General features: G+C 47.2%; 1 protein-coding gene across 4 annotated transcripts in view; it reads left to right on the top strand.

Annotated features, from left to right (window-relative positions):
• The first annotated feature begins 2,993 nt into the window (after positions 1-2,993).
• Positions 2,994-13,770, top strand: part of LOC121269933 (transmembrane 6 superfamily member 1-like) — a 58,093-nt gene continuing 47,316 nt past the window's right edge. For 2 of the 4 annotated variants that reach the window (XM_041175082.1, XM_041175083.1), the window contains exons 1-3: positions 2,994-3,479; positions 12,356-12,459; positions 12,584-12,681. In XM_041175082.1, the coding sequence (XP_041031016.1) occupies positions 3,388-3,479; positions 12,356-12,459; positions 12,584-12,681 (294 nt within the window). In that variant the 5' untranslated portion in view covers positions 2,994-3,387. The remainder of the gene's footprint in view (positions 3,480-12,355; positions 12,460-12,583; positions 12,682-13,770) is intronic. The other 2 variants (XR_005941446.1, XM_041175081.1) reach the window with 2 other exon arrangements.

The raw sequence follows: 13,770 nt of genomic DNA, 5'->3' as shown, positions 1-13,770 counted from the left end.
TGAAGCAGAGCGGGGGAGGGGGAAGGGGGATGAGATGGACGGGGAGTAGAGGGTGTCAGGGGTGGGGGGAGAGAGGGAAGTGAGGAACGGGAGGGGAAGAGAGGGACTGGTGGGGGGAAGAGAAGGACGGGGGGGGAAGAAGAGAGGGTCGGGGGGAAGAAGAGAGGGTCGGGGGTGAAGAAGAGAGGGACGGGGGGGGGAAAGAAGAGAGGGACGGGGGGGGGAAAGAAGAGAGGGACGGGGGGTGAAGAAAGAGGGACGGGGGTGAAGAAGAGAGGGACGGGGGGGGAAGAAGAGAGGGACGGGGGGGACGGAAGAGAGGGACGGAGGGCAGAAGAGAGGGACGGGGGGCAGAAGAGAGGGACTTGTGGGGGGAAAGAGAGGGACTGGGGCGGGGGAAGAGAGGGTCGGGGGGGGTGGAAGAGAGGGTCGGGGGGGAACAGAGGGTCAGGGGGGGAACAGAGGGTCAGGGGGGGAACAGAGGGTCAGGGGGGGAACAGAGGGTCAGGGGGGGAACAGAGGGTCAGGGGGGGAAACAGAGGGTCAGGGGGGGAACAGAGGGTCGGGGGAAGGGGAAGAGAGGGACTGGGGAAGGGCAAGAGAGGGACGGGGAAGGGCAAGAGAGGGACTGGGGGGCAAGTGAGGGACTGGGGGGGCAAGAGAGGGACGGGGGGGGGGAAGAGAGGGACGGGGGGGGAAGAGAGGGACGGGGGGGGAAGAGAGGGACTGGGGGGGAAGAGAGGGACTGGGGGAGGGGAAGAGGGGTGGAAGAGAGGGACGGGGGGAGGGAAGAGAGGATTGGGGGGGAAGAAGAGAGGGACTGGGGGGTGGAAGAGAGGGACGGGGTGGAAGAGAGGGACGGAGGTGTGGAAGAGAGGGTTGGGGGGGCAGAGAGGGTCGGGGGGGCAGAGAGGGTCGGGGGGGGCAGAGAGGGTCGGGGGGGGCAGAGAGGGTCGGGGGGGGCAGAGAGGGTCGGGGGGGGCAGAGAGGGTCGGGGGGGGCAGAGGGGGTCGGGGGGGGCAGAGAGGGTCGGGGGGGGGCAGAGAGGGACGGGGGGAGGGGAAGAGAGGGACGGGGGGAGGGGAAGAGAGGGACGGGGGGAGGGGAAGAGAGGGACGGGGGGAGGGGAAGAGAGGGACTGCGGGAGGGGAAGAGAGGGACGGGGGGAGGGGAAGAGAGGGTTGGGGGGAGGGGAAGAGAGGGTCGGGGGGGAAGAGAGGGTCGGGGGGGAGAGAGGGTCAGGGTGGGGGAGAGAGGGACTGGGGGAGGGAAGAGAGGGACGGGGGGGAAGAAGAGAGGGACGGGGGGAAGAAGAGAGGGACGGGGGGAAGAAGAGAAGGACGGGGGGAAGAAGAGAGGTATGGGGGGGAAGAAGAGAGGGACGGGGGGAAGAAGAGAGGGACGGGGGGAAGAAGAGAGGTATGGGGGGAAGAAGAGAGGGACGGGGGAAGAAGAGAGGGACTGAGGGAGAGGGTGACTTGTGGGGGAAGGTGGAGGTGGGAAGTGGCTGGAGGGGGAAGTGGAGGGTGAGAGGGGGACGAGAGGGGCAGGAGGAATGGGGGATCAGAAGGTGGGGGGGCTGATGGTGGGGGTGGGAGGGATGGGGGGGAACGAGAGGGTTGGAGGTGGTTGGAGAGGGGAGGGATGGGAGGGATGAGAGTTGGAAGGGTAAGAGGGGGACAGGGGATGGGGATGAAGAGGGGGTCGTAGGGGGAAGACAGGGATGTGGAGAGGAAGAGGGGGACGTTGGGGGGGAAGAGGGGGACGTGGGGGGGAAGATGGGGGCGTGGGGGGGAAGAGGGGGACGTGGGGGGGAAGAGGTGGACGTGGGGGGGGAAGAGGGGGACGTGGGGGGGGAAGAGGGGGACGTGGGGGGGGATGAGGGGGACGTGGGGGGGGATGAGGGGGACGTGGGGGGGGAAGAGGGGGACGTGGGGGGGAAGAGGTGGACGTGGGGGGGGAAGAGGTGGACGTGGGGGGGGAAGAGGTGGACGTGGGGGGGGAAGAGGTGGACGTGGGGGGGGAAGAGGGGGACGTGGGGGGGGAAGAGGGGGACGTGGGGGGGGAAGAGGGGGACGTGGGGGGATGATGGTGTGGAGGGGGAGGATGGGGGTGGAGGGGGGATGAGGGGGGTGGAGGGGGGACGAGGGAGGGAAAGGGGAGGGGGATGGGGAGGGGGAGAGGCTGGGGACGGGAGGGATATGGGTGAGTGGGTGTGGGGGAGGGGTGAGGTAGAAGAGGGGGGTAAGATGGGGGATGAGGGGGGATGAGAGGGGAAGAGGTGGGAGAAGAGGGGAATGGGGGAGAACGGGAAGGGTAAAGGGGAAGAGGAGGAAAGGGGGGAAGAGGGGGGAGTGGGTGTGGCTGGGGGGGTGGAGTGGGAGAGGGAGGGGAAGGGGGAGGGGATGAGAGGGGGAGGAGGAGGGACAAGAGGGTGTGGGGGTCGATGGGGGGGAGGGGGATGAGGGGGTGGAAGAAGAGGGTTGGACGGGAATGAGGGGTGGAGGAGGGGGTAAGAGGGGGATGGGGAGGGGAAGAGGGGGAAGTGGGGGGAGGCAGACAGTGGGAAGGGGAACGTGGGGGGGGGGGGAAGAAAGGGACGTGGTGGGGGGGGGAAGAGTTGGGGGGGGGGCAATTTTATCTCACCTTGGGGAGAAGGCGGGAGAATGGGGTTGAGAAACTTATCAGCCATGATTGAATGGCGGAACAGACTCGATGGGCCGATTGGCCTAATTTCTGCTCCTATGTCTTATGGTCTAAGTTTAGAGCAGTTGCAATCTGCAAAGATGAGGTAGCGCCACGAACAGCTTCATTTTCAAAAGAAATGCATGTAAAATCTCATTATCAAATGCATGACGCATTCTCATCCTTCTAACCACAATTAGCCACAAAATACATCCACACGCAGCGGACAGGATAACCCCAAGGTCTGCAGCGTGTGTTAGCTCGTCTGGGCTGTGACTGACAGCCGGGCAATGTGCTGACGTTCGGCGAATGGAGAACTGCCCAGAACCTACAGCTGGAATGTGATTGTGCACTGGGATCGGAGCCAGCAGCCTCTTGTGTGCTTCAGGGTAGAACCTCCATCCCCACAGGGAGGGGGGGGGGGGGGGGAACGGTCCCCAAGACAACTCCTGAGGTTTCATCATTTATTAACACTGCAATTATCCTGCTGCTTGCTGTTTGAAGCTGAGTGAGAGAGGGGAGAGGCGAGAGGCAGTTGCAGTTTGGAAGGAGCAATACTGGCTTCCCTTTGTGATAACCTTGACAGGAACCAGAGAGAGAGAAAGAGAGAGACTGGAGTCCCATATTACTGATTCGCAGTAGAATAGTTTTGCAAAATAACAAAGTGGCTTCTAATAATTTCTGCAACAACAACAAAAAAAAATGCCTGCTTCTTCCGCCACTAGGGTCTTTGTGTTATCACTCGTGTCAATTCCAGTGACCCCTCTGTTTAACTTCTTCTCCACCAACAGCAGGTAAGTCAGTGCTGATGTTTCAGGCCACCTTTCAGCTGTTGTCCATGTGCTCTGTTGAAGTGCAGCAAAATTGAGGAAGTCATATTGTTGTTAAAGTCTGTTAAAGTCGCGGGTGCAGGAAGGGTGGGTAGTTCATGGCAAACATGTATCTCGCTGTTCGACATTGTTTAAGCAGCACTGGAAGCAGATAACGGCTGCTGTGAAAACTCAGCGTTTCGCCTTGTGCCCATGGTCATCTGGGCTGGCATTTGTAATGTGTTCGATTAAGTGACATACTGGGACAAAATAAACCTGTTTTGTATTTCTCTTAAATTAAGCAGCTTTAAAAAATCTAATTAGTCTGTAAAGTATTCCTCCTCCCTACTATATTAAGAGCTGCTGTCTGTTGGAACTTAGGGGTCTGCATTCTGTGTGACAAAAATACACCTATATCTGGATTATTACATCATTAGTATGAGGCTATTTCACTTTATGAAAGGCTGTTATCAGCCCTTCGGAGACTGAAGTGTTTGTGCTTTCCACTTGCATAACTTCGATCACGACTGTATCAGCCTATATTAAACATATAGAATATTTATGTTGTAAGTAATTGTATCACTCACCTCATTTTGATTAAGTGTGGACATTTGAACTCTTATTAAATGTTTTTAGTCCTATATCAATAAATCCCCACCCCAGTTTCCGGCACCTTTTCCGTTCTCGCGTGAAAAGTAACAGAGCCCAAGAACATGGGAGCTCTCCCCGGTGTCCGGGCCAATGTTTATCCTCCGAGCAAGCTCACCGAAACAGCTAATCTGCTCGTTATTTCACTGCGGTGTTGTGGGATCTTGCTGTGCAAGTTGGCTGCCCCGTTTCCTGCGTCACAACGTCCAGTGACCACACTTTAAAATAATTTTATTGGCTGTAAAGTACTTTGGGATGCCCTGAGATTGTGGGAGGTGCTATATAAATCCAAGTTCTCTTTGGAACAGAGCTTCCCAAACTGTGACTGCATCTTAATGTTTGAAAATTGGTGCCATCCAGGGGTGGGGGTGGGTTCTGGGGAGGAGTTGTTGAGCAGGGTGTAGAGTTGTTCATGGAGTGGGTGGCATTATTGAGAAGGGAGTTGTTGAACTGTTGGGGGAAATGGTTTTGCCCACAAGAGTTCTAAAGGCTCTGTTGGGGTCTTGGAAGGTCTTATGGTGCAATGGTAACATCCATATCTCTGGGCCAGAAGCTCTAGGTTCAAGACCCACTTCAAAACTTGATGGTCATGAAAGGTGTGTGCATAATGTAGCCAAACAGATTGGTTATCAGCCTGTAAATCCTTTTGGTTATGCCTGACGGCAGGCAGTAAAGAGCAGGAACATCTCCTGGTCAGCCATACTGCAGAAGGCAACATCAAAGCACTGCAGTAATTTGCCATGTATAATCATGGACCAATCCAATGGAAGTCCATGATCACCACCACCGTCTTAGGGTGTGGTACCTGGAGGAGGAGGATGGGGTCTTGGAGCTAAGGTTCATGTGCACATGTCTAAAGGAGTCTCAACACAAACCCCAGGACTGGTCGTTCAAGCTACCTCCTCCATTACTAAAGCAGTCAAGGAAGCCCTCAATTAGACAATTGGATGGCTGAAATAAATGACCAGCCAGGAAATTAGTCATTCTTTCAATCAGGGCAGTGAAAAGCTGTCCTATTAACAAAACATTTGGGGAAAAAAATTCAGGCCCCAGCTAGAGTCTCCACTTGACAGTAGCAATTGCTGTCTCAGAGCTCCCAATGCCAAATGGTCAGCCCCATGGTTTATGAACCCCTGCTCTAGAAGGTGTTGGTTTCTTGCCATGGTACAGTTCAACAGATGTTAGTCTTCTTCCATTCTCTTACCCCAGTGGGCATTGAGTGTTGGTAGGTAGCTCACAGAGGCATCAAAGTCCCAGATTGCTCCTGTTCCACATCCATGTTTCTAGCAATGTTCATTGAGTAATGATCTGGAGGTGGACCCTGGATCATTTTCTAATCACAAGCTTGGGGGCTCTGTGTCCAATTGTAATGGCCAATCACTGCCCCGCTGAAATAACCTAATAATAACAAGGGACTGAATTTGGGATCCTTGTGACCAATAGAGTCCAGTTGCTTGTTATCTCAAGGAGCAGAAGTGTTGCTAGAGCTTTTAAATATGTAACTTAATGTGTAGAAGCACAAACTTCAATTTGGAAGTTGTTCCAAGGAATTCTCTCCATAAACCTCTTTGCCTCTTCACCTCTTTCTTGTCCCAATAACTCACTCTCTCAAAGCCACCTTCTTGCTCAAACTGTTGGTCACTTGTCCTATTCCTATGTGGCTTAATATTGGAGGCTTCAGAACCTTCAGAACGCCATCAGGCTGTTGAAGGGGAAAATATATTTAAATTCAGTTATTGAAGTACATAGAAGTTAAAGTGTGGGGAGCTGAATCCTTATAAACTCAATCCTAAAGCATAGCCTAGTGGTATGGGGAATAGAAACAAGCTTGCATCACTTGATTGCACAACCCTTCATTTTGAAAGCAGGCTCTAATTCAGTTCACAGATCACAAACTTCAGTGCAGTACTGAGCGTGTGTTGCATTGCATTATTATTAGTTGTGATGCAATTCCAAGCAGAGGCCCACATGATTTCTGAACTGATTTTCATCCATCATGTTGTATGATAACAAGTAATGGTTATCAAACAACAGGAGCATTTACTTGAGCAAGAAATTTGGAACCAAAGTGTCCCTGTGTGTTGTGGCTGTGATGCATGAAGCAACTTAAAAGATGTAGACAATTATATTGTTAATGATATTGTTCATGGGCAGCACTTTGGGATATTATATTATGTTAATCGCACTGTACAAATGCAAGTTGTTGTTTGTTTTAAAAAGTGCTGAGGATGAATATTCTCAGCCATTCACCTGCTGCATCACTCTAATTTTGACACCCTTAGTTTAAATATGACGATGTAGTTTGCACTGCACTTGCACCAAAGTAATGTTAGCTGAATGTGAAAAGCATTGAGAAAATTCCTAGTCTGGATGTTTGAACAAAAGTCCAGTCATTATACAACCAATGTGCATAGGAACATAGGAGTAGGAGTAGGCCATTCAGCCCATTGAGCCTGCTCCACCATTCAGTACAATCATGGCTGATCATCCACTTCCCTGCTTTTTGCCCACATTATCCCCATATCCTTATTATGTTATTGATATTTAGAAACCTGCCAATCTCTGCTTTAAACATACCCAATGACTTAGCTTCTACAGCCCTCTGGGGTAGAGAATTCTAAAGATTCACAACTCTCTGAGTAAAAAAAAAAATCTCCTCATCTCGCTCCTAGATAGCTTCTCCCTTATTTTGAAATTGTATCCCCTGGTTCTAGACTCCCCAACTGGGGAAACACTTACCTGCACCTACCCTGTCTACCCTTTTAAGTATTTTGTAGGTTTCAATGAGAACGCCTCTCATTCTTCAAAAGTAGAGAATACAGGCCCAGTTTCCCCAATCTCTCTTCATAGGACAGTCCCATCATCCTGGAAACAAGTCTGGTGAACCACTGTTGCACTCTCTCTATGGCAGCAATATCCTTCCCAAGGTAAGGGGACCAAAACTGCACACAGTACTTTAGGTGCCGTCTATGCAATTGAAGCAATGCTTTGGTACTCCTGTACTCAAATCCTCTTGTGATAAAGACTAACATACCATTAGCCTTCCTAACTCTTGCAGCACCTGCATGTTAACCTTCAGTGACTTATGGACAAGGACACCCGGGTCCCTTTGTACATCAACACTTTCTAATCTCTTATCATTTAGGAAATACTCTGCACATCTGTTCCTCCTATCAAAGTGGATAACCTCACATTTTCCCACATTATACTCCATCTGCCATGTTCTTGCCCATGCACTAAGTCAGAATTCCCTCGAAGCAGCTTTGCATCTTCCTCGCAACACACATTCCCACCTAGCTTTGTGTCATCTGCGAACTTGGAAATATGACATTTGGTCCCCACAACCAATCATTGATCTGTATTGTGAACACTGGGGCCCAAGTGCTGATCCTTGTGGTACCCCACTAGTCACAGCCTGCCAACACAAGAATGACCCTTCTATTCCTACTCCCTTAATCCAAGCCAGTATATTACCTCATATCCCATGTGCTTTCATTTTGCTAACCGACCTCCTGTGGGGGCCTTTATCAAAAGCCTTCTGACTATCTAAGTACATGACGTCTACCGACTCCCCTTTATCAATTCTGCTAGTAACGTCCTCAAAAATCTCCAACAGGTTCATCAAACATGATTTTCTATCCATAAATTCATTTTGACTATAGCCAAACAGATCATTATTATCTAAGTGTCCATTTTCACATCCTTTCGTTACCTTCCAATCTGCAGGAACTGTTCCAGAATCTATAGAATTTTGGAAGATGATCACCAATGCATCCACTATCTCCATAGCTACCCCTTTCAACACCCTGGGATGGACAGTCCAGGGACTTATCAACCTTCAGTCTGATTAATTTTTCCAATACAACCTTCTTTCCAATCCTAATTTCCTTCAATTCAATTCCTTATTCTCCCTAGTTGCTTGGATCTCTAATTTTGGGAGATTTTTTGTATCCTCCTCATTGAAGACAGACAAAAAATAATAATTTAGCTTCTCTGCCATTTCTCTATTTCTAGAAGGACAAGGGCAGCAGACACATGGGAACACCACCACCTGGAAGTTCTCCTCGAAGCCACTCACCTTCCTGACTTGGAAATATATCATTGTTCCTTCACTGCCACTGGGACAAAATCCTGAAACTCCCTCCCTAACAGCACTGTGGGTGTACCTACACCTCATGGATGCAGCAGTTCAAGAAGGCAGCTCACCACCACCTTCTCAAGGGCAACTAGGGATTGACAATGAATGCTGGCCTGGCCAGTGATGCCCACATTCCATGATTGAATTAAAAAATCTGATATACTTACCTGGATATCACCCAGGCAATGCTACATACAAAAACCCTAGTCTAACTCCTGGGGAACTACACACTGAACCCTCAATCACTCACATTCATTCCTGACTACCACCTGACCTCCCAACTAGTGCCAACCCTGGACCCAACACCCTGACCTGATCTGCCTATCCCTCCTAACAACACTAGCCCCACACCACCCACCTACCCCTCCTGACCCAACCCTGCTACCCACTCCGGCCCGCACCTAAGCACTTCACACACTTGCCACTCTACCCACCTACCTTCCTACCCCCTTACCTATCTTACCCTAAGTATCACCATACTCATTCGTCCATTCACCCATTCCCTAACATTTACACTGGATATTTGAACTTATCTTATGACAGCTAGTGCTGTAAAAAGGGGGGGGGGGGTGTGGTGGGGCATGTCCATTCTTCTCCTGACGCTGCTGCATTGCGCTGGAGTTCTTCAATGGACTGTATCATTCGCATTTCTGCAGAAGCCGGGCTTAAAAATGTATCAGAAATGTGCTGCATTGGAGCACTGAAAGGTACAGTTGGAGTGGCAATCCAACTGTGATTGCTGCTTCATGGAAGATCTGGGCCAATATTCATGATTAACAGCTTGATGCACAATTATTAAAGCGTACCGGCAACTTACATTTATATAGTGGTTTTCACAGCTCACAGACATCCCAAAACACTTTACATTGAACTATGTACTTTTGAAATGTAGCCACTGTTATAACACAAGAAATATGGCAGCCAATTTGCACACAGTAAACTCCCACAGACAAAAATGTGACCAGATAATCATTTTAGTGATGGTGGTTGAGGGGTTAAAGTTGGCCAGGGTGACACGGTCTACACCCCTCCACTTCTTTGAAATGTTGCTGTGGGATCTTTTACGTTCACCTGAGAAGGCAGTAAGGTCCTTGGTTTACTGTCTCATCGAAAAGAAAGCACTCGCTCGGTACTGCGTTGAAGTTTGTGAACTGTGAACTGAATTAGAGCCTGCTTTCAAAATGAGGGGCTTGTGCAATTAAGTGATGCAAGCTTGTTTCCATTTCCCAATTCCACTGGAGTATGTTTGAAGATTGAGTTTAACTTTTTAACTTCCATGTTCTCCAGTAACTGAATTTAAAATGATTTCCCCCTTCAACTGTCTGATAGTGTTCTGAAGGTAATGCCTCCTGGAGTGCAGTCCCACAAGAACCAGCCCCATGTCACTTTTGGTCAGTCTTATTATGTGTGACCCTAAGTGATGAACGTTTAACCATGGGAACAGTCAGTCTGTTAATGTCATGTCAATTACATTGTTAAGGTTTGTTAATTCCAGTTATATTGTTAAGATTTAGGTGATGTGTATTCATTGTCTTTGAGCACATGTAAATAGGAGATATCTGGGGCACTGGGTTGTGTGGAAGAAGAGCTGTGAGGCTGAACAAGTAAATAAACTCCCTCAATAAAGAAAAGTTCTGTGTCTTGGTTTCAACTTTACCAATTGGTCTCAAACTGCGCATGATTTAATCTTGGCATGCAAAAGTTGGGATGTTCCAGAAAGTGATGAGGAGAGGTAGTCCAAGCGGCAGCTGGTCTCCTTTCCTATTCAAGCTCAAGCAATACTGAGGCCTGTTGCATCATCCCTAATGCCATTTTGACTGAGATTAGATAATAGTCCATGAATCAAGCCTGACAGCTGCCTGTAGAATGTGGGACAGTACCACACCATGCAATCTATTCATTTCTGAATGAACAGTAGGGTATCTGCCATGGCTTAGTTGATAGCATTTACACAAGTGAATCAGAAAGTTGTAGATTCTTGAACACAACATCTAGACTGCCACCCCACTGAAGCACAAGGAAGTACTGCAGTGTCCAAGGTGCTGTCTTTTGGATGACATGTTATACTGAGGCTCCATCTTGGGTGGACACACAAGAGCCCACCACACTCTTTTAAAAAGTTAGAGGAGTTCTTCCTGGTGCCCTGGCCAATACTTATCTGTCAACCAACATCATTAAAAAGAACAGATTATCTGGTTATTATCATATTGCTGTTTTTGCAAGTTGGTTCCTGTGTTTTCCAAACTGCCATAATGACTACAGTTCAAAAGCACTGGCTGTGATGCACACTTATGTATCAGAAATTTAATGGCAGCCTTGATATTACAAATACAAAGTTTATAAGTTTCTATTTTGGGATTGTGTCTTTAATTTAGGGTAAAATGGAGGAGTGAAGGTGGTCATGTGACCTTTTTTGAATTGCATCCAACAACAAGCTTGGATAGCTTAGTTGTTGAAAGTTAAAGGGGAGCCCAGGTTGTTTCCCTGGGAAGAAGGTGCAAGGTCTTCATACCTCTAAACAATGACTAGAGCAGCTGTGCTGATGGTGGATAGACATAGCCTCCAATCCCAGGGAGGTGTTAGGAATGTCAGGTTTTGTACATGATTATACCTCAATCTGTCTATTTAATTCCAAGATAGAATGAAGCTGGGGGGTCTAGAGGATAGCTAATTATCATTTGTACCTGGATACAAAGCCCATGTGATTCATGTTGCCATGGAAAATGGATTTTGAAAGGGGAAGAGTCTATAGGAAGCCATCGTAGGTTGGGTTGCAGGTTTTCCTAATAACATTACTGAACCTCACAAAGCGGGTCAGTCTGCAATAATCCGAGAAAGATAGAGGTAGCATGTGTGTATTGTTCACCACACAGGATGGGGGGTGCTACTCGTGCTTAGATTGAAGAGACTAAGTTCATGAGCATTTAAACAAAGCTGGGGATCTGCCTAGCTTTGGCTAGAGGGAGCATCTCCAATTCGTCCCTCACCAGGAAAGTGAGTTCTGGGATTTGGAATTACCTAACTGAGAAAGGAAAAGAATGGAAGCAAGCCCTCAGGAGCTAAGAAGCTTTGGACTGGTTCTGGGAGAATGAAGTGTCCACTTAAAGGAAAGAGTAAAGTATAATTGTGGAGGGAGATTTTTGGTCATTTTAAATGTTAAATGGTAGCAGTTTAGAGTATAAATTGGCTGCTGAAATAAGGATTGGTCAAAGTTATTTTGTTACAGCAGCAGTCTTAAAACTTGAAATCTTGTCAAATGATCCTTTCAGTCATTTACTGAAAGTTTGAATTTTAAAAAAAAAATGTTATCTGTCTCTATGGGGATCATAACATTGGGTAATGAGCCCTCATTCAATTCAACTCTTCTGTGGCTGTACTGAAAGGGGTGTTAAATATGAAGACTGTCTTCATTCAGAATGTACCATAAATTAGTCATATAGACTTGACCCATAACAATAATGGTTAGCATGCAGACCTCGTTACCACAAGGAAGAGTTAGAGCACACAGAAGCATTTAAGGGAAGTTAGTTAAACACATGAGGGAGGGAGGAATATGTTATGCTGATAGGGTTAGATGAAGGGCGGGTGGGGTGGGGTGGTAGGGTAATCTCGTGGAGCATAAGCACCAGTATGCTCCAGTCATAATGAGTGGCCTGTGTCACTACTGTAAATTCTACTTAATTCTATGTAATACCATAATTTAACTCCTTGATTTTACCTTGGTCACCATTGGCAGCCATGCTTTCAACTGTCTACAGACAAAACTCTGGAACTCACTCCCTAAAACTTTCTGCCTCAATAGCTATCTTTCCCCCTTTAAGATGCTCCCTAAATCCCACCTCTTTGATCACACTTTGTCCTTATATATCTGCCTATGTGGTTCGGTGTCAAATTTTGTTTATAACACTCCTGGGATATTTTGCTGTATTAAAGGTGCAATGTGAATGCAAATTGTTGTTGTTGAATGACATTGTTGCATTTGTGTTCTCCAATGAAGGTCAGACTCTTTAACAAAATATCAAATAGAATGAAACTTCTTTTTAAAACTAGTTGACATTTATTTTTACCTTGGCAGCCCCTGGACAATCCTTATTGTTGCATTACTGGTCTTGATATCTGTGGCAATAATTGCATTTTTTCTGGTAAAAAAGAAACCACCGAAGGATCCTTTATTCTATGGTGAGTATTGATGAATCCTGGTGAAAATAATCATATGCAAATCCAATTGATTTGTATAATTTGTACTTTGGGAAAACTCTGAAATAGATCCTATGATAATTGTGTACTATTTTCTTCATGGTAGTGTATGCAGTGTTTGCATTTACCAGTGTGGTGGACCTTATTGTAGGACTTGAACAAGATGGACTCATTGATGGATTCATGACCCTTTACTTGAAAGAGGTAAGCAAAGGCGGTGTGAATCCTCTGCAAAAGGAATTAGGGCTAATTTTGACTTGGGCGATAGTATGAAGCATATGTTTAGACATCTCTCCTGAAAATACAATAGTACAAAAGCACAAGAGTTAGGAGCAGGAGTAGGTCATTTTGCCCCTCAAGCCTGCTTCGTCATTCAATAAGATCATGGATGATCTGATTGTGGCCTCAACTCCACAACCGTCGACTCTCTTGTGGACCGAAAGTCTGCCTAACTCAACCTTGAATATATTTAATGGCCCAGTCTCTACTGCTCTCTGGGGAAGAGATATCGGCAGACTAATGACCCTCTGAGAAAAGAAATTCTCCTTATCTCAGTCTTAAATGGGAGGCCCCTAATTTTTAAATTGAGTCCCCTAGTCTTAACTCCTCTACAAAGGCGAAACATCTTCTTAACATCCAGCCTGTTAAGTCTCCTCAGTATTTTATATGTTTCAATAAAATCATTTCTCATTTTTCTAAGCTCCAGTGGGTATAGGCTCAACTTCCTCAAACTACCTGAAAGTGAAAACAACATTTCCTAAAGTCAAAATGACCCTTAGACATTGGGAAATCAGTTTTGGCTATAGCACAACCCTTAGCTGTTAGATAGAATCAAAAAGGATCCCAGTGCTGTGGGATTACTACTTTAGGAAGTAAACTAAGTTTAAAAAAGAATTAGTTGCTTGATAGTACAGTATTTGAATATTGCTGAAAAAAGACATGCTGTTGAAGCTTTTCGACTTGCACTCATCAGGACAGATGCAAGAATACCAAATTTCAAAGAGAAAAACAACTTATAATGCATGAGAAAAGGGGTTGGCAAGTGGACTCTGGGGGATAACTGTTCCCTAGTGCATTCTCCATGGCAATGCCTCACCCAATCAAAGTCTACTTGCTAACCCATCAGCATCCTTTTCTCATGCAGTACAAATTGTTATTCCCTTTGATATTGGCATTCTTGCATCTTGCAAGACAAAAGATTTTGACAGCATATCTCCTGTTTCAGCAGTGCTAAAGCAAAATTACTTACAAAAGTTGTAATTGTGTCCAGAAGCCATGTATAATTCTCCCTAT

The sequence above is a fragment of the Carcharodon carcharias genome, chromosome 26, assembly GCF_017639515.1.
Source record: "Carcharodon carcharias isolate sCarCar2 chromosome 26, sCarCar2.pri, whole genome shotgun sequence".
NCBI classification, from domain to species: domain Eukaryota; kingdom Metazoa; phylum Chordata; class Chondrichthyes; order Lamniformes; family Lamnidae; genus Carcharodon; species Carcharodon carcharias.
Note: the sequence above shows the minus strand (reverse complement) of the source record. Positions and strands in the feature narration are given on the sequence as shown.